Source organism: Penicillium manginii (assembly GCF_028828005.1).
Source record: "Penicillium manginii strain IBT 31320 chromosome Unknown utg000003l:1.0-959480.0:1.0-959601.0, whole genome shotgun sequence".
Classification (NCBI taxonomy): Eukaryota; Fungi; Ascomycota; class Eurotiomycetes; order Eurotiales; family Aspergillaceae; genus Penicillium; species Penicillium manginii.
The window spans coordinates 372,740-396,651 of NW_026643104.1; the positions used below are offsets into that span (position 1 = coordinate 372,740).

The 23,912-nt window shown below is 47.6% G+C and overlaps 11 protein-coding genes across 11 annotated transcripts; 6 read left to right on the forward strand and 5 right to left on the reverse strand.

Annotated features, from left to right (window-relative positions):
- Window positions 1-524: 524 nt before the first annotated feature.
- N7533_003503 (beta-catenin-like protein 1) lies at window positions 525-2,693 on the reverse strand (the record flags this gene model as incomplete). Its single annotated transcript, XM_057100153.1, has 8 exons — window positions 525-607; window positions 672-789; window positions 855-1,654; window positions 1,702-1,795; window positions 1,857-2,091; window positions 2,154-2,496; window positions 2,557-2,605; window positions 2,667-2,693. The coding sequence occupies 8 exons, from the start codon at window positions 2,691-2,693 to the stop codon at window positions 525-527; spliced, it is 1,749 nt and encodes a 582-aa protein (XP_056962841.1).
- Window positions 2,694-3,027: 334 nt separating this feature from the next.
- On the forward strand, window positions 3,028-3,390 carry N7533_003504 (uncharacterized protein; the record flags this gene model as incomplete). Its single annotated transcript, XM_057100154.1, has 3 exons — window positions 3,028-3,153; window positions 3,245-3,294; window positions 3,384-3,390. The coding sequence occupies 3 exons, from the start codon at window positions 3,028-3,030 to the stop codon at window positions 3,388-3,390; spliced, it is 183 nt and encodes a 60-aa protein (XP_056962842.1).
- Window positions 3,391-3,772: 382 nt separating this feature from the next.
- Window positions 3,773-4,402, reverse strand: N7533_003505 (GFA family protein; the record flags this gene model as incomplete). Its single annotated transcript, XM_057100155.1, has 2 exons — window positions 3,773-4,225; window positions 4,298-4,402. The coding sequence occupies 2 exons, from the start codon at window positions 4,400-4,402 to the stop codon at window positions 3,773-3,775; spliced, it is 558 nt and encodes a 185-aa protein (XP_056962843.1).
- A 1,395-nt stretch (window positions 4,403-5,797) lies between these two features.
- N7533_003506 (cation-translocating P-type ATPase) lies at window positions 5,798-9,504 on the forward strand (the record flags this gene model as incomplete). Its single annotated transcript, XM_057100156.1, has 9 exons — window positions 5,798-5,976; window positions 6,039-6,115; window positions 6,178-6,988; window positions 7,044-7,284; window positions 7,343-7,737; window positions 7,787-8,135; window positions 8,192-8,772; window positions 8,830-9,147; window positions 9,204-9,504. The coding sequence occupies 9 exons, from the start codon at window positions 5,798-5,800 to the stop codon at window positions 9,502-9,504; spliced, it is 3,252 nt and encodes a 1,083-aa protein (XP_056962844.1).
- A 991-nt stretch (window positions 9,505-10,495) lies between these two features.
- Window positions 10,496-12,962, forward strand: N7533_003507 (transcription factor domain-containing protein; the record flags this gene model as incomplete). The annotated part of the gene is made up of 3 exons (XM_057100157.1): window positions 10,496-11,092; window positions 11,147-11,709; window positions 11,735-12,962. 3 exons carry the CDS (start codon window positions 10,496-10,498, stop codon window positions 12,960-12,962), a joined length of 2,388 nt encoding a protein of 795 aa, XP_056962845.1.
- Window positions 12,963-13,436: 474 nt separating this feature from the next.
- N7533_003508 (nicotinate phosphoribosyltransferase) lies at window positions 13,437-15,032 on the reverse strand (the record flags this gene model as incomplete). The annotated part of the gene is made up of 5 exons (XM_057100158.1): window positions 13,437-13,654; window positions 13,707-14,040; window positions 14,102-14,721; window positions 14,785-14,868; window positions 14,921-15,032. The coding sequence occupies 5 exons, from the start codon at window positions 15,030-15,032 to the stop codon at window positions 13,437-13,439; spliced, it is 1,368 nt and encodes a 455-aa protein (XP_056962846.1).
- Window positions 15,033-15,938: 906 nt separating this feature from the next.
- On the forward strand, window positions 15,939-17,523 carry N7533_003509 (putative PHD finger domain protein; the record flags this gene model as incomplete). Its single annotated transcript, XM_057100159.1, has 2 exons — window positions 15,939-16,694; window positions 16,723-17,523. The coding sequence occupies 2 exons, from the start codon at window positions 15,939-15,941 to the stop codon at window positions 17,521-17,523; spliced, it is 1,557 nt and encodes a 518-aa protein (XP_056962847.1).
- Window positions 17,524-18,105: 582 nt separating this feature from the next.
- N7533_003510 (uncharacterized protein) lies at window positions 18,106-18,576 on the forward strand (the record flags this gene model as incomplete). Its single annotated transcript, XM_057100160.1, has 1 exon — window positions 18,106-18,576. One exon carries the CDS (start codon window positions 18,106-18,108, stop codon window positions 18,574-18,576), a length of 471 nt encoding a protein of 156 aa, XP_056962848.1.
- Window positions 18,577-19,147: 571 nt separating this feature from the next.
- Window positions 19,148-19,750, forward strand: N7533_003511 (uncharacterized protein; the record flags this gene model as incomplete). The annotated part of the gene is made up of 1 exon (XM_057100161.1): window positions 19,148-19,750. The coding sequence occupies one exon, from the start codon at window positions 19,148-19,150 to the stop codon at window positions 19,748-19,750; it is 603 nt and encodes a 200-aa protein (XP_056962849.1).
- Window positions 19,751-20,326: 576 nt separating this feature from the next.
- N7533_003512 (uncharacterized protein) lies at window positions 20,327-21,196 on the reverse strand (the record flags this gene model as incomplete). The annotated part of the gene is made up of 1 exon (XM_057100162.1): window positions 20,327-21,196. One exon carries the CDS (start codon window positions 21,194-21,196, stop codon window positions 20,327-20,329), a length of 870 nt encoding a protein of 289 aa, XP_056962850.1.
- Window positions 21,197-22,342: 1,146 nt separating this feature from the next.
- Window positions 22,343-23,251, reverse strand: N7533_003513 (uncharacterized protein; the record flags this gene model as incomplete). Its single annotated transcript, XM_057100163.1, has 1 exon — window positions 22,343-23,251. One exon carries the CDS (start codon window positions 23,249-23,251, stop codon window positions 22,343-22,345), a length of 909 nt encoding a protein of 302 aa, XP_056962851.1.
- Between the last annotated feature and the right edge of the window lie 661 nt (window positions 23,252-23,912).

Sequence of the window (23,912 nt, forward strand, 5' to 3'; positions counted from 1 at the left end):
ATGACATTGTAGGCACCAATTGGTAGATGAATGATGGAAATGTTCAGTCTCTATTTCACTTTCCATTGGAAGATGTTTGCTTCCAAGGTTGAATTTATGTCTACTACCAGTACCTGTTATTATCACAGTATCCATCTCTTCAAGGTTTTGAGCAAAACAGCCTGTCTAGCAACGGCGATTCAATTAGTAACTTTACTTCAAATTTCAAGGTCATCCAGGAATATTCAAGTTCAAGTTATTTATTAGTATCAAAATTCAAGCGGAAATAGACTGAACGTGGTGCCTGCCGGTCCAAACACAGCCCTGGAGGCACGCCTGAGCGAGTTTTGGGATTCCAAAATTTCCGAATACTAATCCCTATCCGGATATATATATCTACCTACCTAGGTAGGTAGTATTAGGTTCATGTCAAGTACTTACTAGTAGGTGTCTCTAAACCCAGTACTGCAAATCTTCTGTTGTTAACTGATTTATTCATTTGGGTTCCAATAGTCATCAATTATATTACATCTCAATAATTAACCTCAAACAAACTGCAGCAGAGTGCTCAGCATATCTTTCAAATCCTTCTGACTAGGCTCCTCCTCGTCAAGTCCCTCGAGTTGTTCTACATTTCAAAAGAGTCAGCACCGAAGCAAAATTCTCTTACTCTCCTCCATTTAGATACATACCTTGCAAAGTACCACGAACCAAAGATAAATCTTCGTCCCGGTCTGCTAGCAGCGCAAGAACCTTCTTCTTAGCGCCGTCATCCTCAGCAATCAGCCAAGCCAAAATGACATCGATGGTCTAAAATCCATTATGATTAGTACTAGGAGCATGCGTTACAAGCAAATAAAAACCACTGCGCTTACCTGCAACGAGAAGAGTCCGGCGTCGAGTCGACGTGAGAGCCACTCGCCCGCCATATATTCTTGATCCTCCTTCGAATACCCCTTCCGTTCCTTCTCAATAGCTTGTTCAACCGGCGAGACGCGGGCAGCGTACTCCCGACGCAACTTGACTAGTTTCCCAATCTTCTCGTACTCCTTCTCCATGAACTTGGCCAGTGTGCGAATACGCGGTGCCGACCCACCGGGTAAAAGCCGGAGCAGCGAGGCAAATATACCGAGAAGATGTTCGATATTTTGTCCTTCTTGCTTCTTCATAAACATGCCGAATACCGTTCGGAGACCAGCGGCTTCAATGAGGCGCTCACAAGCAGGCCCGCCGCTGATTCCGCCGAATGCGTGGTCGAGGACCCGTAGAGCACGCGGCTTGCTGAATTTGCCTTCTTTCAGCATGATCTGTGCTAACTCAATACCTTCGGCTTCGATGAACTTGTCCTTTCCTGAGTCCTCGTCCACAAGGCAGATCAGGCAATCAAAGAGATTCTCCACGTATTCTTCCTCATCTGAATCCTTCTCTGGGTCGCGTTTGCGGTACTGGCTGAGAAGTTGGAGGATGAGGTCGATGCCATCAAGACCGATGAACCGTTCTCTGTTTTTTGGGGATGACTGCAGGAGAATCGCCAGGATTTCTGCAGAGTATTGTTTGTTTTGGGTAACGGGGGATTCCTTCTGTTGGATGCGGGATAAGATCCATGGGAGAATGGAGGCGTCTTGTCCGATTTTCTCCGCGAGGGCGGTTTGAGAAGCTAAGTTCTCCATGACACCTTACAAAAGTTAGCGGGCACTGACTTGGCTTGATAGAGAAACGTACCGAGAATGTAGTAAACACCTGCTCGGTCGGTGTCAACTTTCTCATCTAGTCGAGAGAGATTTGAGGTCAACAGCTCGATAAGATCGGCATCCATCTGTCATATCGTTAGCTTGTAATTTCGTAGCGCATGTCGTAATGCATATCACAGCACTTACCATCGCATTGACTAGGGCATCCCATTGCTCCTGTTGAGCCTCCACGTCCTCATCTGTAAGTTCGCTGATGATTTGGACAACATCAATCGCGATATCTGCATTTTCGTGCGCAAGGAGGGAAACCAAGGATCCGACACAGCCCATCTTGGCGAATTCCTCGTAAAGCTCTGAATGTTCAGACAAAATCGACAGTCCCTTAATCTCGGCATCGAGGTCGGCCTCGGAGGCCATGAATCTGCGATACGGTTGATCAGTAAACTTCTTTTCCTGTCATTCTTCGACACAAATTAAACGTACTTTTGAGGATCATTTTCAAACTTGGCTCGTAGCTCGGCGTTCTTGGAGATCTTCTTCTCAAAGTTCAGCGCAAATCGGCGCACCCATGCCGTATCGAATTTCTCGGGCGCAGCTTCATCTTCTTCTTGTTGGTCGATGTATTGCATTGCCTGCGCTGTCTTTTGTTCCATGCCTCCACCGAAGAACCGGCCTTCTTCATCGTCTGGTATGTCATCTTCGAAATCTGGAGGTAGCTCGGGGCCGGCCTCTTCATCGTCCTCCATATCGTCTTCCACCATAGGTTCCTTTCCTTTTCCTTTCACATCGCCATTGGGATCGGTCTTTGCTGCCTTGTAGAGCTCATCTTGGGTATGTCGTTAGCACATAATTGACGGGAAGTGGGCGAGTGGGAGGAGAAGCGTACTAGGGTCTTGGACGGGTTCAAACTTGCGCTTGGAGCTCCCGGAGGCAGACTGTTTGAAGATGTTAGCGGCATCACAGCGATTCGACGCAAATAAGTTGTATACCACTTACCCTGAATAGCTCATCGACGCTCGTCATGGCTGCGGCGTGGTGTTGGAAGGAGATGGCAGCAGGCGCAGTTTTCTGAAGGGGGACCACGATCGATCAAAATGACCAGAGTGGGATGGAAAAAGCGAATAAGAGCGCAATTCCGCCAAAGAAAAGCCCTTGATCAAGAAGAGGGAATATATCAAGACGAGCAGTGCAAGTTGGTCGCGAGTCGCGCAAAAGAATGCGGGCGGTGAGAGGAACCAACTGCGCAGTCCGCAGTCCGCAGATTTCTCGATCTCCGAAGTCACTCAGCATCATCACTTACAACTCCATCAACTCCTACTCCACCTCCATCTCCATCTCTTATACTCCCACCGCAGCAATGGCCCCCAACCGTGTCGCCCTCTCCAAGAATGCTGGTTCCAACAAGAGCCTGTTCAGCACCGTCTATGACGAGGCCACCAACCCCGAGAACACCACTATTGTCCGCAGCCTGATGGTCTTCACTGTACGTGCAGAACTTCCCTCCATCTCGACCTCGACCTCGACCTCGACCTCCGCTTGAGACCATCCCAAACTGACCGATTTTCCTCATCTAGGCCGGTGTCGCTTTCCTCCACAGCAGCCTCGGCGAGCTCCTCCTCCCTCCGTAAGTTGCGCCACGCCGCGCCGCGTTCCTCCGATGTGTCTATCGTCGACCAGCCGCCAGAACGAAATCGTACTAATTTATCACTGCAGTATGTAAAACATTATCCTTCGAACCCATCGGATGAATTGTCGATCAATTCCAACCGTTTTTTCTGGATACCATGAAGCATATTGGCGTCGGTCGGGGAATCGTGCATAGACATCTCTCAGTCGATGTTCTTCTGGATCTTTCTGTATAATAGTCTGTTGGACGGGGCGTATGTTACCGAGAACTACATGCGTGGCCTGTTGATTTTGTCATGAATACCAATCTCGATTAACTATTGTTTCTTTCATGTGATGGTTGGTACTAGTAGGGGCGTATCTTGAAACGCGATGGAAAGTCATACATAGATGTTTGGCATCGCCCAGGTAGTCAATGGGGCCCTAGAGCCTGCAGCTCGCCCTGCTCGATGCATCCCATGACATGACTGATTTCCTCAACTATCAAGTTCTTCCACCCCGTCCGTGTTCTCTACCAGGAACTTCCGACCACCCGGAACCAAATCCGTGACGCCAGGAATGGCGTTCTCACAATAGAACTGGAACTCAGACGGAGTGCACAACTCCTTCCCAAGGGATCCCACCCTTTCAACCGTGACTCCATGTTTGGTCTTCTTCTCCGATCCTTCCACCCTCTGCCCAACCAACCATCGCTCGTCTATAGTCCCGAGATAAAGATCCAAAGTATCTGTTTTATCCTCAGACCGCCATATCAATGGACTCCCACAGTTACCGCAAAAGCCTCGGAATCGCCGGGGCGAGGACGAGCATTCTTTATATGCGGCAAATGATGATAATGGCGGGACGATCTGTTCAGGCGCAATAACCATGAATTGGGTTAGGAGGCTGGCTGTCCATTTACGGCACATGGTGCATTGACATGTTGCCGACTGTTACAATCCAGGTGGTTAGATCTCGAGCTTGCTATGATCGGGCTTTCAAGGCCTTGACTGAGGACTTACTGGCGGTGGCCATGGTGTGTTCTTGTCAAACACAATCTCGTACTTGATGGATTGACATAAACAGCCTCCGGATATTTTGTCTGGCTGAGCGCTATCGTGAGACATTTCCACTGACGAGATAATTGAAGACTTGAAAACGGGCTATAAATTTCAAGAGTAAATAGAAATGATATTGCGGGGAAATGCGAGTATCAAGTATGATTGTAACCGAATACAATAGGATGACTCATTCAACAAACGGACTCTGCAGGTTGGTTATTTTCCGTTGAATATCTCCATCCATTGATTCATACTCCAAAAGATAATAACAATCCCCCACAGTCCACATGACAGAGTCTTCAATCTCGGATGGTGATTGTAATAATAAGAGTGATAGGATTTTGGCGCGACTAGGGATATGCTTGCTGCAAATAAGATGAAACGAGACTAGTACAAGGTAGTAAACTTATGTACTATAGTTAGAGTTATAGCTCCACTGGAAAATGCCGGTATCAGAATCTAGCGTGCTGCGTCTCAAGCTCACAGAAAGACAACAAATACTAAAGCTCAATACCCAGGAAAAAAAAATTGGACCATATCAGACGATATTTCCCGGATGTCCTGATAATGTCGGCATTTGAAAAATGGCTTAGTTAGTTTTCTTGGCACTTTAATGCGGTAATAAAAATGTCTCATCAGACGTATTCATCCATTACCTACTGCTAGCTAAGAGCTACTGTTTATTGATGACAAGCTGTGATGGGGTCACTGTTGAGCTCGGGCCGTTCAAAATTGGGGGCTTTTCATGTCTATTTCCCAATCGGTGGTATATAAGCGGATTTACCCGTTGGTCATTGGTTCTATAAAATATCTCTCACCCTGGGGCAGGGGTTCTTTGGCAAAAAGGCTAAATACTAGTAGATTGCAGCGCCGATAGAACCTCGTTTTTGTATAGTTTCGCATGCCCCCCATTCCAAGGTTCTATAGCCAAATACCTAGTATTAGGAGATTAAGTTATCAGATATGAGAAATCCTTGTTTATCGCTTTTTATCTTAGGAAGAGAGGGGCTTGGCTTCAGCCAGAATTCGATTCATCAATCTAGTATCTGTCAAACACATGGCGTGGTGAGAAAACATGGCCGAACCCCATTGGGGAAATAAGCCACATGGGGGCCAGAGAATTTGAGATTCTCATTTGAGATTGGTGAAGTCCCTCGCGGCTCACTCACTGACACTTCTGTGTGGGACCAATGAATTCCGAAGCTGAATCGGACTAAAAGGCGTTAGCGTTGAAGTTCTGTCTCATCATTGGCCACTCAAATCACTCAACTAGTTTACTACATAGTCCCCAAAGAAATTACATGCTCTTTTCAGCGAAGTGAATATGGACGATGCGCGATTAACGAAGAAAAGAAAAGACTCGCGGAGTTATAAAAGGGTTATGCGCACCCTTGTACTTTGTATTTCTTAATAGCTTCGTTCTACCTCCCGTTTTGTGACAGAGTGCCTCTTATCTCTATCATGGCCAATCCGGGAACTGCCCTGCGCTGGAAAGTTGGGGACGAAGAGGCAGTGGATGGAATTTCAGTGGAGAGAAAAGACACTGAGTATGACAAAGACAAGGAAAAGAGGCTTCGTCGACACTCAAGCTCCAGGACAATTGATCCGAAAACTGCAATTCCTATTGAATATCGGAGCCTGTATTTGACGCCCACCACTGCCTGATGCATATCCTGAGACTTGGCTAATAAATTGGCTTCAGTTCGTTCGAGATCGAGGATGAAGGGGAGAGAAAAAAACGAAACAAACGACAGGCGGATAGTGATAAGATGGTCGAAGGTAAGTCCCTTTGTACTACTTGATCCTTGTGAATTATGGTTGGCTCACGCGCGAGGTGACAGAGTGGCGCAACATTGAATGGCACACCTTATCCACGGAAGAAATCCAAAAGCGTCTCGATGTAGATGCATCGCTTGGAATCTCCAACGCCTCTGTAAAGGAACGTACTGAAAAATATGGCGCAAACAAAATCTCGCCGCTTCCAAATCCTTGGCTCTGGAAAATCCTGGGCTACTTCTTCAAGGGATTTGGCTCGATTCTTCTGGTCGGTGGAATTTTGGTCTTCATTTCGTGGAAGCCGCTAGGACAGCCCCCTTCAGTTGCCAATCTGGCTCTTGGTATTGTTCTCATTGCGGTGTTTGTCATTCAAGCCGCTTTCAACGCGTGGCAGGACTTCTCTTCCTCACGAGTGATGGCCTCGATTACTGCAATGCTTCCCGAGTCATGCATTGTTCTCCGTGGTGGCTCGCGTGTGGAGATATCTGCTGTTGATCTTGTCCCAGGAGATGTGCTGACCATCAAGGCTGGTAACAAGATCCCGGCGGACATTCGGTTTATCGAAGTATCGCATGATTTGAGTATCAATAGATCCGTGATCACCGGAGAGTCAAACCCGATTAAGGGCAGTACCGAAAGCACATCTGACAATTATCTTGAGACGAGATGCATTGGGCTTCAAGGAACTCACTGTGCCGCTGGTAATGGACTTGGTATTGTGGTTGCCATTGGCGACTCCACGATTTTCGGTCGAATCGCAAAGTTGGCAGGTGAACCAAAGACCGGCCTTACAACAATTGAAAAGGAAGTTCTTCGCTTTGTGGCTCTAATCTTTGTTATCATGGTTACTTGGATTATCGTTCTGGCTGCCGTCTGGTATGTTTGTTATGCTCATTAACCTGCTGTTATACCATGGCTAACACATTCCCAGGGGCGGCTGGCTTCATAAAGTCCATCCCGATTATATCAATGTGCCGACGCTGATAGTGGATTGCGTGAGTGTGGCTATCGCTTATATCCCCGAAGGTCTTCCCATCGCCGTCACAGCAAGTTTGACTATCACTGCAAACATCATGAAGAAGAACAAGGTTCTTTGCAAGTCACTCAAGACTGTTGAGACCTTGGGCTCGGTTACCGTCATTTGCACCGACAAGACAGGTACATTGACCAGGGTAAGCATTATCTATGGACTGGAAGCAGGAATTTACCTTGATACTGACGTTTTGGTAGAATCGCATGGCTGTTACTGATTATGCCGTACACGTAACAAAATCCGTTCTTGACTCTACAGGCGAACACACGGCGGCTAAGCTGAATGATACCGTACTCCGACAAATTCAAGCCTTAACCGGTCTTTGCAATGCAGGTGAATTTGATACCGAGTCGGCGAATGCTCCACTGAGCGAGAGGCGCATTTTCGGCGATGCCACAGATCAAGCCATTCTGAGATATTCCGAGAGTCTTGGATCCGTTGCTGAGCTTCGCAAATCCTGGCAAACAATTTTTACTCTTGGATTTGACAGCAAGAATAAATTCATGATCAAAGTGATCAAAGCTGCCACTCCAGGGGCCCCGGCTATCACTCTTTCGCCTGCCGAGGCCGAGAAATTTGATTCCAATGACGTGTATGTATTCCGATCAGTCGAGGTCTGGATATATGCTAATTACGTGTAGGCTTTTTACCATCAAGGGAGCTCCAGATATCTTGATTGAGCGATGCTCAAAAGTACTTTGCCCAGATGGTGAAGTCAAGTCCTTGACAGATGCTGATCTTGCCGCCATCAAGCACTTGAAGGATGAATGGTCTTCCCAAGGCAAGAGAGTCATCATGCTGGCTCGCAAGGTTCTCGAAAAAGACACGATACTAGCAAACCCTGGCGACGCGGAATTTGAGGCTCAAATGCTGAGTGAAGCTAGAACAGGTCTTACCTTGGTCGGAATGGTTGGCTTGATCGATCCACCACGATCTGAGATCCCAGAGGTCTTTCAGGTGCTCCGACAGGCACAGATTCGAGCTTTTATGGTTTGTTCAATGACGCGAAGCTATAAACCATGGATCTCACTAAATACTTTATACAGGTTACTGGTGATTTCGGACTCACGGCCCTTGCTATTGCCCGGAAATGCAACATTGTCACCGCCGATTCCGTCCACGATGCATCCTATCTTTCTAAATCTGCAGTCTCGTATGAGAAAGAGACGCTCATATCCCAGTCTGCTTTGTCGATCAGTGGGCCGGAGTTGATGACTCTCAACGATCATCAATGGGACCAACTGTGCAAGTATCCTGAGATCGTCTTCTCTCGTACCACTCCCAATCAGAAACTGCGGATTGTGCGCGAGCTTCAGTCAAGAGAAGAGATTGTCGCAATGACAGGAGACGGTGTCAACGACGCTCCTGCCCTTAAAGCAGCTGATATTGGCATCAGTCTCGCCAGCGGCTCAGACATTGCCATCGAGGCTGCCGATATGGTGTTGCTTGATTCATTCGCTGCGATCGTTGAAGCTGTGCGCTATGGTCGCGTGGTTTTTGATAACCTGAAAAAGACAGTTGCTTATCTGCTACCGGCTGGTTCATGGTCTGAGTTCTGGCCTGTCTTCTGCAATCTTGTTTTCGGAATTCCTCAGATTCTTTCCTCTTTCCTCATGATCATCATTTGGTATGTTCTGGCAATGAAAGAACTCTATTAATCACGTCAGACTAACATATTTTCAAGTTGTTTTACTGACTGTGCTGCCGCTGTTGCTTTGGCATATGAGACCCCGGAAGCAGATGTGCTATTCCGACCCCCGAGACATCCGAAGAAAACACGACTTGTGGACTGGAAATTAATGTTCCATGCCTACGCTTTTATCGGCATGGTTGAGACAGCTTTATCGTTCACCATGGCATTCTGGTACCTGGAACGGAGTGGAATCCATTTCTCTGACCTTTGGTTCAAGTTCGGAGCCATACCCGAAAATGTGACAGAAGACTATTATACAGCCAAGGTAAATGAAGCAAGCTCAATCTACTTCATCAATCTTGTGGTCATGTAAGTGCCTCCGAGTCCCCTTGATTCTCCTCTTTCCCGACAACTAACAACCCCAGGCAATGGTTCAACCTAATGGCGGTACGAACGCGTCATCTTTCAATATTCCAACACCCTCCGGCATTCAATAAACAGACCCAAAATCTGTACCTATTCCCTGCTATTGCATTTGCCCTGGGAATTTCGGTTATTTGGCTGTATGTTCCTAGTTTGCAGGTCGTTCTGTCTACTTCGGGTATTCCTGCCGAGTACTATTTCCTCCCAGCTGCGCTTGGAATTGGGCTATTGTGTCTAGATGAAGCGCGAAAGGCTGCTGTTCGTCGTTGGCCAGATGGAATTTTGGCAAAAATGGCTTGGTAACCGCTACATACAAGGTATGAGCTTTTGTGATGGCTGGTTCGGACTCGGAAAGGGAAAGAAAATTCGAAATAATAGCGAGAGGGCGAGACTTTTACTGGTGGGGGATTCTGAGGTGTTAATTTGGATTACGGAGTTCAAATGCTACTATGGAGGGAGGATCAGAGAGATAATTTGTATATAGACAAAGAAGGTGGGCTGCAATTTGATATTGAATGCAAAGTTTGAGGAATCTAGTCTCAACAGATTTTCTCGACATAACTTGTTCTAGATAAATACTCACATGCGACGAAGCTCCACTAATAAAGTCTTAACCTTAGAAGCAAATTGCTGATCTGTAAACATTTAGTGTACACAAACACAGCGACGTTGTGGAGGCCGCGTGGTTAAGGCCCAGTCAGGCCCATAGGCCATCACTAGCATTCTTCGAAGGCATTCGTACTCTCCGTTGTCGCTTTGTTCTGCGGCTAGTGCCCTAAGAGACACTCTCCACCGAGTCAGCTCTAATAATTCTCAATAACCCTTTTCATGGCTTCCGTAATGATGCCTGAGGCCTGAGGCAACAATGCTTCAACGCAGTAATTGATCTAACTATAGGTGCACATAAGCTCACTCCTTGTTGGTACCTTCCCCTAGACCGGATTAAAATACTCTCTTCGATACATTAGTAGTGTGTAAATGCCAAAAATTGCCGCGATCTGAATTACCACCCACGAATTGCCCCAGTAAATAGCTAGTTAGTTACTTAGGATGTCAGGTTGCCTCAGGATCCACGTACGCCCCCCACAAAACCCCACATCTCCCCAGTTCCGAACACCGCCTTTGGCCACTTTGCCGTTTGTGGCCTCGCCATTATCCATGTCGATCGCATCGAAGACTCCGGCAGTTGAATTTCATTAGCCGCCGTACCGAGACATCCGTACGCTTCACTCCGTAGTGTTTCTTTCAACCGAGACCGAGCAGGCATGCAGAGCCCCGCTTGAACGTGAAAGCCATGTCTCTGTCCCCCAATAGCAATGCGCTGGCCCTGAAGCGCAAGCTGCAGAGTGCGGACGCTCGCTTCGAGCCCGGGAAGCGGCATCATCTTCAAGGCTACGATCCCCAGGCCCCATGGCTCTCCGAAGCAAAGCAGCACAGTGGTTGGAGTCGGCTCGGGAATCCGGCCGTGCAAAACTCCTTGCCACTGGATAATATGGTCTCTGCCGTGCAGGACTTGATTGATCCGGACTTTGACCCGTTGACAGCTATGTTGGATGACGAGCCTAGATTCTTGAAACCTTTACCAAATTGTATTGCGCCAGAGGATGTCGAGTTCCTACGCTTTCGTGGGGCCTTGTCGATTCCGGAGAGTGGATTGCGGAATGAGTTGCTCAGGTCGTATATCCAATGGGTGCATAGCTTTATGCCAGTTCTGAATCTACAGGAGTTTTTGCGATGCGTCGCTGAGAATGATCCTAATGGCAACGTTAGCGTGCTGCTCTTCCAGGCTGTCATGTTTGTTGGGACGGCATTTGTCGACCTTCAACATTTGCAAGATGCAGGTTATTCTACCAGGAAGGATGCTCGCAATGCATTCTTTACCCGATTACGAGTATGATACCTCTGCGGACTGTGGCGAGTTTTTCATTAACGTGGTATTTGATAGTTACTATACTCCCTCGATTGCGAAGAGGATCGCATTGTCATTCTGCAGACAGTCTTGTTGATGACATACTGGTCTGACCCCTGGAATAGTCTACAGCGCGATATCTGGGATTGGATTGGAGTTTGCAATATACAAGCACAATCAATCGGATTAAATACAGACCCTTCATCGGCGAGAGATATCGACCCAAAGACCCGACGACTGCGCACGCGAATTTGGTGGTGTCTATATTCCCGAGATCGGCTCATAGCCATGGGGATGCGACGACCGCTACAAGTTAATGAAGGAACTTGCAATGTCCCAATGCTTCGGATGGAGGATTTCGACTTCGAGCCCTTTTGCCCATCGGCGGTGGCGCAATTTCGCTGTCGTCAACTCGAAGACGTCTCGCATCAAAAACGACTAGCAACGATGTTCATTGAGAAGGTGAAGCTTTGCCAGTGTATCGGGAGAGTGTTATTCGCACAATATGCCCCATCACAGCGCCAGTTTGGCGCAACGGATCGCACAACTGTTACCATCGTCCCTGAGACAAGCCTCCGAGTCAGAATTCACGCGATGCTGTCAGAAACTTGATTCATGGCTAAGTTCGTTGCCGAAAGATGCTCAATTCATACCGGCATCAAAAAGCAATTTCCGCGACGGTGAAGATGTCCTACTTCTACACGGTGCTATGCTACGTATGCTCTTCCACGCTACAACGAGTTCCCTTCATCGGCCGTGGGCAGCAAATTCGAAAGATCCATCAAAAACCGGAGTGGAGTGGCGCGACGCTGCTCGCAAGAAAATGCATGACGCCGCTGCTGGCATCACGCATATCATTCAGGGCCTCAACCAACTAAAGCTGACGCGATTCCTGCCTCAATCTGGCGTTACGGTCATTCTCCCTGCGGCAGTTGCCCATTTATCAAATTCGATGTCGGATAACCCCGCTGTACGCGAGAGCAGTATTTCCAACTTCCACCGCTGTATCAAAGTTCTGCATTGTCTGAAAGATATCTACCCAGCCGCCGAAAGCGAATTTGCAAATCTTGAAGCAGCTATAAAGCTGCGTTCTGGAAGCGCCAACTCCAACACATTCTTCCAGATCATGCAAAATAACTTCGACCCATCGCCCTCGCCCACTAACATGAATCCACCAAGGAGACCGAGCATGGCCGAATCTATCGCATCCCCAATGAGTCAACGATACGAACAGAACAGAATGACAGAGACGATGAACAAAGCACAGCCTCGTCAACGAACACAGTCTTCATCCTCCACACCTCGACCCAATATCCAACAACATCAAAGAAAGCCCAGCGCAGTGACGCCCCTGAACGAATTCCCTAACCTAAATCTCAACTCCAATACCACCGACCCAAATGCCAATACTCAACACCAACGCCGTCCTTTCCCCAATGACTTCGACGACCACTTCGCCGTAACAGAAACAAATCCCACCCCATCCACCGATAACCCCTTCAACTTCCTAAACATCGACTTCTCCACCTTCCCAAATTTCTCCGACCAACCGAGTCAAGAAATCAACATCTCCCCCTCAAATAGCGACCTGGAAGGCATGGACTGGACACAAGCGCTATTCAGAGGCTCGTCGACGATACCCGATCTCGAGAAAGATCTTTTCGGCGATGCCAGTTCGAATACGAATAGGACACAAAGCGTGCCGAATCCGCAGGCCGAAAGCCAGGAAGAGCATGATCTTTTCCCTTTCGCTATGAAGGATGATCATGGGAGTCGGCATCATTCCGCTAGTCATGTCTCTGGTATCACGGGGGGATCTGGATCGGGATTTAGGGTTTCAGACTGGCGATGAGATGTTTTGAGCGTTCTTGTACGAATAGTAGCAGAAATACATAGGTATACATTTCAAGTTCACATCAAGTTCTCGCCCAATTCATTTCTTTACTGGGTCATGTCCAAAGATTTGATAGTCAACAGAGCGGCTTTGGGATGTACACACAAGCATATGTGCTGTCAAGATACATCTCCGTGCACGGTATTAGGGATTACCATTGGTTGCGAGATGGAGGTCAGCACGGGCGGTAGTTCTGGATATCTCATCAGAAGCCCCTAGCTACCCTAATCAGGATAGCTACTAGTTATACCAATGGAAAGTAAACAAAAGTTTCGCCACCACGTTCGAATATCAATCTTTCACTGATATAAGCTCGATATTTTCTATCTCTATTAGTGGATATCATAACACTGTACCGCCTCTATCAGATACACGGTCTTAAAAGCAAATAGCAGAAAGCAAACAAAGCCACAGCCCACAGCAGTAAGAAATCTACTTTTGCGTCCAGCGATTCCTCTCATCTCCGTCCTTCCAATCCTGCTCGACATAGCCCAGAGTCTTCTTGACTTCTAGAACCTTCTCATGGTCGCCGGTATTCTTGCCCAGATTGTCGCTTAGCTTGACGGCTGGCCGGCCATTTGCAGTGGCGATTTTGATGACGATGTTTAGGGGCTTGGACTTTTCTTGCGTTGTTGTGTTGAGGTAATCATCTAGGCCTGAGTTAGCAAATGCCATTCGGGTTATACTCCACGCTGCACTTACTTGTGAAGAAAGTTCCCACGCCAAAGGTGGGTGTGAAACCAGCCTCCTCGGCAATAGTCTTGTATTCTAGACAGTGCTCGATATCCAGCGAGTCGGAGAAGACCACAACCTTCTTGTCGGTGATACCCTCGCGGTCGTAAAATTCGCGCACCGTCTTGACGAAGAAGGTAGGGTCTCCAGAGTCTTGGCGGACACCAGTGTAAACTTGGGCAAATGTCTTGACCTCGCCGTTGTCCTTGGGAGCAGGGTCGGACTTTGGCGTTGAGATGGGCTTGCGGAAAGCGTCTAGGAAAGCGGGTGTTCCGAATGTATCGGTGAGAGCGATTCCAAGGACCTGCGGTTGATTGTAAATAATGGGTCGGTATAAATAAGGCAATTGGAGTGCAAAGACTTACCCCCTCGCCAAAGCAGCCAAGCCAGTATTGCAGAGCCAGTTCATTGGCATTCTTGTAATCATCCGTGATGGCCGCGATAGTCATGTACCATTCGTGGGCCACCGTTCCAACAGCGTTAGTGTCATACTTCATAGCAAAGTGCACATTGCTGGTGCCGCTGAAAACACCCTTCCAGCCCTGCTTCTTTCCCTCGGCAGCGGCCCGGCTGAGTCCTCGCATGACGAGATCGTGAGTGTGATAGTCTCGGCGGCGGCGCGAGCCGAATTCTGAAAACACACATCCGTTCTCTAGCAAAGTGCATCCCTTGCGGTATGCCTTTTCCTCTTGTTGATCGTAATCCCACTCTTTGTCGGTGAACATGAAGTAGGCTTGGCTGGTCAAAGCCAACAAAGGAATCTCGTAGAGGATCGTGTCGAGCCAGAGTCCTTTGATGACGTACTCAATATTTCCCTCATCTTCGTCGCTGCCGGTATCTTCTGTAGGGGTGAATTTTATCTCGATCTGCTCGGCGGGCTTGAGGTGGAAGGTCTCGAGGAAGGTGATGTATGCGTCATTGAGGTAGGGGCATTTGCGCTTGAGGAATGCGCGCTCTTCGGCGGTGACGCGAATGTTGGCGAGCTCTGGAAGGTGTTAGATTTGAATTGTGAATGGTGGTATTGTGGTTATCTCAGGGTGACGCGTACTGTCCATCTGCTGCAGAAGCCATTTGTAAGCCCCGCGGCGCAATTTCATGTGCGGGGTCCGATTCGTGAAGCTGTAGGTCACATCTACCGCGTGTTAGAAGACCTTATCTTTCTATTCCGGATCAGCTAGCCTTACCAACTTTAGGGAAGTACTTCAGGATAGCGCATTGCATGGTCAGCTTGTAGAGATCGGTATCCAAGAGGGAAGTGATGCCCTCCGGCAATGGAGGGGTAGCTTCCTGGCCCATTCTGCTGGTTGGGGTTCCGGATAGGCAGGGATGTAGGTTAGAGAGGGATATCGGAGGGAGAGATTGGACTATCAGTAGAGAGGAAGAGAGAAAAGAAAAGGAGGGAGTAACGGGGGAATGTAAGTAGAGAAGTAAAGAAGCAAAGCGGGCGAGGGCGGGTTTTCCTTTCGCGCAACGCGGGGAAGAAAACGGTCTGTTTGTCCTGTTTGCATTGAAGTATACCAGTTAGCAACAAAGTGCCATTGTCACTCACATTGCTGTGTACCTATGGTTTTCTTTAATCTGACATGTTTGAACAGCTTGGGGATATTCAATTCTTTGATTTCCTTCAGATAGAGAGGGCAGTGGCTGGCAGTAGCGGCTGCTCTGTAGTGCGGAGAGTCATCTTGTTGGAATACTTGTAATAGATAACATAATGTAAAAGGCAGATAAAGTTTGAAAGTGTTCTAAGCAAGAACTTGAAAGAGGAAATATGTGTTACTAGTGACAATTGTTTTGTGGCATGATAATGAAAGCCCAATGTTGAAAGAGGTGGTACTACCTCAAGTTATATGGCATACTATCTATGTGGTCCTTCACTCTACTAGTATACTGAAAATCCATTTCAGTATGTACCCCAGCCTTTATTGAAATTATGATGTTTGGAATAAGGGTAAAAATAGTTGATAGAGTTTGGGATCAGTCTGATCTTATTCAGCAAAAGTGCACTACTACGAGTACTACTAGAGATCTATAACTAGGGCACTGGCACAGGCACAGCTGCCTGTGAATGCCCATTCCTCTTTTACCACAATTCTTCATCTCCCTCTCCTTCTCCCTCACCTCTCATCTTCCCTATCCTATTACTTCCACCCTCTGATTAGGACTTTCTCTAATTTACTCTTCTCTCTTTTTTCTACTCGCACCATGAATCCCTTCATGCCTGAATTCTCAGGCATCAATGATAACGTGATCAAGATGGAGTCACCTGACAGTCCAACGATAGCCGCCGTCAAAAGTCCGACGACATCCCTTCGATTAACAGTCCGTCACGAGCGGGGCAATTCTGAGGAATATCAGCCGTCCGAAAGCGCATCATCCTCGAGATCGCGTCCCCGTGGCCGCAAACTTGACCACTTCCGATCCCGCAAGACCCAGAAAGAACCCCGTCCATCGCAGCCGCCGAAGCCACCGAGGCCACCGAGGCCAACAAGGGTATCGAAAGCACCGAAGCAACAACCCAAACGCCCAGAGATGGCCCACGGCGCCGAAGACTGCGCGACTGTTCTTGAGCAGTTCGTCCACGATGTCGCCAACTTGCCACTGGAGATCAATCATCTGATGGAGGAGATTCAGGCGAAAGACAAAGTCATGCAGGATTGTCGAGCTACCATCAACTCGCGCGACGGCAGTATCCAGAAATTCATCAAGTTGAACGGCAGTCTAGCCCCGAACCCAAAGGAAGACCAATACAGCAAATCGGTTCTACAGAGTCTAGACAAATGCTCGCAACTACAGGACGAAAAGATCCAACTCAGCGAGAAAGCATGCGTCCTCCTAGACCGGCAGATCAAACGCCTCGACGTGCGCATCCGCGATCTAGTAAACGAAGGCCTCCTCTCAAATGACCCGCCCTTGCCCTCAATGTTCGATAAAAAGGTCGACTACCGCGAGCCTCCAAAGGTGTTTTTCCCGGATTCCACGCCCTCAGAAACACCCGCGTACTCGACCCCCCCTTAATCCGACCTCGGGCAATTCAAACCCAATTCTCGCGGCCGCGCATCGTCTAAATCAAGCAACGCCCCGTATTTCGACCGCTGCCGCCCTGGCAGCTGCACAAGGTAGCGGCCGGAGTTCGGCGCCAGCTACACCCGCCGCAGCGGGTATGCATCTCCAACAACGGCAGCGCGAATCCTCCGCTGGCGCAATAGACAGCAAGCGTCGCCGTCTGAACCCGCCATTCGGTACACTCCCGGCCGCATCCTCAAATCTGCGTCAATCATCTCTAGGCCCTGGCACGCCCAAGGCCGGAACACCCGCGGGAAGTCGAGCGGGGAGTGTCCAGCCTCGCGGCGTGAGCAGCGGAATCAAGAAAGCGCTCACGAAGAAGATCGCCCCGCACCAACAAGTCAAGAAAATAAAGTCTTCCGCCGGAACGAAGTCGAATAAGCGCTCATCCAGCGCGAGTGGGCGGATTAAAGCGTCGAAGAAATCCCCTGGTGAAGGTGCGGATGACGATGACGACTCCATGCTCAGTAGTGCGGACATGTCTGAGTCGGATAAGAATGATGACAGTGCCGAGGACGATCTTGATGATGATGACGATGAGGACGAGGGTAATGAGGATACCAAGGTGTACTGCACTTGTCGGACTGTCAGTCACGGCGATATGGTTGCTTGTGACAACGATAACTGTCCGTATGAATGGTTCCACTGGAAATGTGTCGGGCTCACGAGAGAGCCCGTGGGTACTTGGTATTGTGATGAGTGCCGCAGGACCCTCGGCAAGTAGAATCTCAATTTGCGGCCGAGGGTAGTTGATAGCTGTCGTGCTTGATGCACTCCCCCCCTTTTTTTTCCTATTCTCCGGTTACCTGGTTCGGTTGATATCCCCACGGCGTTGGGTAATGATTGCTTTCTTTTTTCACTCTTCTACTTTTCCTGCGGCGCGTGAAGAAGTTGATGTAAATTAATGCACTGGTACTATGTTCTATACTGAACTGAAATCACCCTCTTTCCTTTTGAAACTACTTTGGATCTTGATTCTTCGAACTTGTGAAAGAAAGAACTTCCTAGTTATCTCGACCCTACATTCCCTCTCCTCTCCTTCAAACAAAATTATGGGGCTAGAGAATCGAGAAGAGGCATACCGTATAAGATCTTCAGGTATGCACTAAAAGTCACCATAAGCAGCATAGGCAGTACACGGTGTTGCCTATGCCTCTGGTGACTCTTAAAGTCTTACCCCTTGCATTCCATAGGTACTCGGATCCGAACGCTGAGCCTAGTTATTGGTATCTGAAAATTTGCAACCAGTATCGGGCCGTGTCTCGGTGCGCTAATTCAAATACGGGCATTTCGGAAGAACTTCTCAATGGATAGAGTGAATAAAACTGTGCTTGATGCCCTAGAAGAGCATCAGTCGATCCGGATCCATGGCGATTTGCCTACCAAGAAGTTAGATAGCGACGATTATCTAGCTTCAACACGTAAGACTATCAGCGAATTTGTCTCTTTTTGGAACGACATAGCCAACTTGCAGCTTCTTGCGGTAGAAATCTGGCCTCGACGTTCCTACTTTGCTCTCGATTTCAACAATAGCAAGTACGACTATGACAAAGCCCATACTCAGGTGATTGTTCTACCTGTGTATCTGCTTCGGATGTCTCGAAGAAGTGGTTCCTGGAGGATATTTCGACATAAGCCCGAGGATTCTCACCTGGCGAAGCGAATTGCGTTCTTACATGAAGGGAATGGGCAAGATCCAACTCCTTTCCTTGAGGATCACATTAAAGGTGTGGTATACGGTAACCCACGGAACCTTCTACCTCCTCTAGAACCTTGAAGTTACTTTCGGTGAATTCGGGCCTGATTGTGAGACTTATCGCTTTAGTTCTTGCTGTGGCGACCGCCAACTAATTGGACCCCTAGAAACCAGCTATTCAATATTTTTCACCGTGACTCTACAAGTAAACGGCCATACTATACTATTGATACCGAAGAAGCCTATATCCAGATGGGAAGCTCACCAGTTCGTCTTGTACTTCAATGAACTGCCCACATTCAATGAGTTGAGACATCCATGGATCAACTTGAACTTGAATCTCAGAAATCCTGTAGAATATAGAAGCGTCATGATATGATCAACCACTACGGATTATTGAGCATTATACAGACAAGTCATACTGTGCCCAGGTAGTAATATCTACATTTATTTCCTTCGAGGCTAGCACGTTTTGGATCAGCCACGGTAGTACAGTCGAGGTGCGTACCCCCACTTAGGCAGCCAAGATGAGGCTCAAACAGCCCCATCAGACCCCGCTACAAGCGGGCCAACGCCAACTTGAGCTTCGCAACAATGGAACAGTTCATCTTTATGCCCAACTAGCACGTGCCTACTATCTCATTCACTCTATATGGACTCTCCCACCTCCAATCCCGAGATAGCCTTCATCTCCGGCCCCATCAGCACAGATCCGCAAGAAGATTACTTTCCCCTCCACTATGCCCCGACAATCGACCAAGCCATCCGACGAGGCGACCACTTCGTCATCGGCCCTATCCCCAGTGGCGTGGACGCAGAAGCCCTTGCATACCTCCTCGCCTGGCCCACTTCCCCAGGCCGCATAACCATCTTTGTAACCCCCGCCGAAGATGGAATGTGGGGCGCCAAATTTCGTGCATTCGGCGTGAACGTTCGTGTTATTGCGGGTCAGATGCCGCGGGAACGAGATGCCGAGTTGACGAAGGCGAGCACCTATGATATATGTCGGGTGCGCACGAAGGAAGAGGGGAAGGCGTTCTATGGGAAATCGTGGCGTGATGGGTTTGTGACTAATACTGAGCGGAACTGGAAACGGCGGCGGAATATTGGGGAGGATGTGGTGGTTGAACCGGATGTTATTAATCGTTCGTTGGGATTCGATGATAATTTGGGTGCACCGTCTTCGGAGAAGGATATCAAGTTGCGGATTGGTATTTTGGGTCGGTGGGTGGAAAGTTTACAACGGCATCGTTGAGGAATGCGGAGAGAAAGCAGTTCTCTACTCAGTGCGATTGTACATGTGCCTCTTCTATGTAAATAATCCACAGCCGCTAGGTCTATCACAACTTGTGGAATAGTACATACGTACAGGATTTCCCATGCAAGATCTTGGCTTTCCCTTTCTGTTTTAGTGCCCAGTGAGCGCTGCTTTTACTCACTGAGTAGATCAAAGCACATAGACCTCTATTGACATCAGCAACAGAGGTCTATGTGATATGGCATGGTATTCATTATCTTCGAATTCAGCCTTAGAGTAGAGCTTATTCGGTGAGAGTTTTATTCGAATCACATCAAACGACCCCCATCTCAAAAGAAATTAACATACTAGAATAGTATAAAACAACCCAGCGAAGACTTTTAATAGGGTTATAATGAGAGCGTTGAAAATATTTCAGCTAGTGTTGTTCTTGCTGCCACACAAATAGCAAAGTGAAAAGAAGAACAGGATTCAAAGATTTTCTATTGGTTGGTGAGTGTTACAACAAATAGAATGGGCGAATACACCATGAGTAGATGGTGTCATAGGAGACAATATGTACCACCTCTTGGTTTAGCCTCTCTTCTGCTCCAGAAATTTCATCAGCTCCTCCTTATCTTCAGACACATTCTTCTCCGCCGCCTGAATCAAGTTGTCCGTGATTGAGAGTTCTGCGTGGTTCAAGAATACTTCAACGTCCTCTTTGTCGCATCTTTCCAAGACAATCTCGGCGGCTCGTTGAGTAACAAGCATGTCAGGATAATCATCATTTGTACACAACTCTCCGACAAAATACCCAAGGCTGAAGTCCCGTCCACTTGGAAGCTCAAAGGGCCAATCCTCTAGCATGTCGATCGTGAACTCTGACCCTGTCTTCTGAAGGAAGGCAGTTATCATCAAAAAGTGGAATGGGTTGTATTCTGGGCCAACAGTTTTCCAAGTTTTCTCCCAAAAGTTTCTAACAAAGGACTCTGACTGTTGTTTCAGGAGCCAGATCAGGATTCTCTTATCCAACGCTAGAAAAGTGGCCTGTAAGATAACTTCCATAGTTTTAAAAGACCAACGTCCCTGTGTGGCGGCTAGTAGAACGTTGTCCGTGACAGGTAAAGAATCTCTATGCGAAGCCATCATTAGACGCATCAATCCTGGCTCCCTCGCAGCCTTCCGGGGAGCATTTTCTGTAATCGTAGCATCGGGCTTCCAGGAAAGCAGTGCTTCCGAGCAACGGAAGCTTCCGGTAAAGAGCTCGACTACATGCTCGTCAACATTCACGAGTTGCCGCTCAAGGAGGGCTTGAAACGTCTTTCCGAATAATGGGTCATCAGACGTTGCATTTGCACCTTCCGAAAGCTTGGTCAAGATATCTTCAATTGGGAGCTCCCTTCGTTTTTGATCCAAAAGCGCCAGCATGGCTCTCTTGTTTTCACAGGCCTGCTCGAACATACTGTCTGCTAAAATGTTCAGAACCTTAATCAGAATGCTACAGAGCTGCTATTCGAGCTTAGTAGTAATCTGAAGCTGCTTAAGCCCGAAAAGGTTAAGGATATCCTCGAAACAGTGAGAAGATTAACCAACAAGCCTGTCCATTTGCCCCTGTATTATTAGTATTAGGAGCTGGATACACTGCGCTAGGATCTCTGTAAGGAGATCTAGGCGATTAAGATCATTATTATGGAGCTTTTAGCAGACTTCAGCACGGGTTATTTATCAGAATAGCTGTATTATCGCCGTCGCTAGTGTACTAGCTCTCCCTTTGGCAGAACTATTTTATGGAGCAGAAGAAAGTTTATATCCTATAGATATAACAAGAAAATAAATTTAGTACTGCGAAGACAAGAATAAAATATAAACCAAACAGATTGAATGAAAGTAAATAATATGATAATAGCAATAGATAGTGGAGAGTTTTAGAGCTTCAATCTATACATAACCTTTAAATCGGATGTGGAGATAGCAGTAGATAGAACAAATAACATACCTTGTAGCGCTACATAACAAACTTGGACACAACTTTTTGTTTTTGTTCTTAATTTTTTTCGTCATATCGTTTTTTTTTTAATCTGTTCCGGACCGGGAATGGGAAAAACACTTCAAGAAGCTCATATTTAGTAAACCATCAAAAAAATATTTTATTAAACACTGTTGTAGGGCTTAACACCAAATTTGGAATGGGCAGAGCATAGACTGGATGCTGGTGTAGATGGTCTCTGATCAGTCTCTGAGTAATCACAGAGTAATCAGTGAGCAATCACTGATCAACTCCCTAGGTCAGAGATACTCAAAGCCTTAGTAATACACTACATAATCTGCTCTGAGCTGCTCAGTGAGTCTGATTCTGAGCGCCCTCATTTAAGCGGCGGCACCCAGAATAGGAAAGCTCCACATTGCGTAGGAAATAGTATGCTACATATAGGTACCTAGTTACACTCATCTTGACTAGTAGCACAATATAGCATGAGAGACTCAAGAGAGAAATCATTGGCCTTGACCCTCTTAACTACTATTCTACTATATATTCACTAACTGCCCAGATATCTCCCCTTCGTTCAAATTCTGTAAGAAACCTTGCAATATCCCGAGGCAGATTTCTTAAGCCTTGAGCATATCGATCGCCATCGAGTACGCCCTCCACTTAGCTTCTTCCTGCACAGCTCCAACATTCGGATCTTTATCCCATCCATGCCCACAGTACTCCATCCTATGCAACACAACATCATCAACACGACCAGTCTGTTTCCTAACACTAGAGACAAACTCTTCAGCCTCGGGCGCCATATTATCCCTCGCAGCAGTAACAACCAAAAGCCTCGCCTCGAACCCCGAAAGATCCGCGAAAAGTGGCGAAATGCGAGGATCTCGCGCATCGACCCCAACAGGAATATAACAGCGATGAAAAAACCGCGCTATCCACGGCGGAATCAATTTTCCTGTCGGGTCAGGCGCGATCTTTCCAGCGGGGTCAGAGGCCAGATCCACGCCGGGATAAAAGGTCAAGACAGAGTGGAAAGTGTGCTTGGGCATGAGGACGGCTGCGGCGACGATGACGAGATTTCCCCCGGCGCTGAAGCCGGAAATACTTAGTCGAGCTGGATCGTAGATTTCTGGTTGGCTAAGGACCCAGCGGATGGTGTCTTCTGCGTCGTTTATGGCGGCGGGGAATGGGTTTTCGGGGGAGAGGCGGTATTTCACGTCTATTACGGCGTGGTTTGATTCTTGCGAAATGTGGTTGCAGAAGGCATCGTCGGAGCTGAATGCTGGGAAGATCATTCCACTGCCGTGGAAGTTTATTAGGGTTGGTTGTGGAGTTGATGGGGATTTGTTGTCTTTTGTGTATAGGTTTGCTGTGATGGTTCTGCCTGCATCTCGACTTGGGATGTTTAGAGTGGAATGGGCATTGCTTGCAACTGGTGTTGCGCGTGTTAGTTTGAACACGCTTCGGAGGAGGTTCACGGTGATTCGGAGGTAGATATTTCTGAAAAAGAGCGTTATCCGCCACATGGTTGTCGTGAAAAAGGTTGTGCGGTCGTTTGTCTGGGTGGACTCGGAGGTGTGTTTGTATGTTTTGATGAAAATTGACAGAATGAGGTATCTTTTGTGATTTTATGTCTATGTCGACGAAGTAAAGATGGCTATCCAAACCGTCGGAGTCCCAAAGGAGAGGCTGAGTGGATCCAGGCCACCCAATTAGAAACTCTAAGAAACGGACTAACGAGCTGCAATCCCCTTTGGGAAATAGGCGGATCATCGAATCTGCCAGTAAATAATGTGGAAACGATACCTATACTTTCAAGTTTCGCTTCCACTTTGTTTCGGGAATGTCGCGTACCTAGGTAGACATGGGGATCAGTGTAGCTCCCAAGCGGGCCCTGGGGGTTTCAAGTCCCTGCATATTATTCAAACTTGAAATGTCAAAACATAGGACGCATTTCGATTGCTGGAGGACATCAATCACTCCAATTGCTTTCTACTAGTACTAGTGATTGATCTCTACTAGTATTAACGGTCATCGATATTTGCAAATACATTCAAAGAATAAATACAAGTGGTACGAGATTGGCCGACGGCTACCCGAATTTAAAAAAAAAAACACCCATAGAAACGGAAATGAAGTCATTGAATTCGTCTATCATATGGCCTTCGCCAGAAAACCTACCTTTCA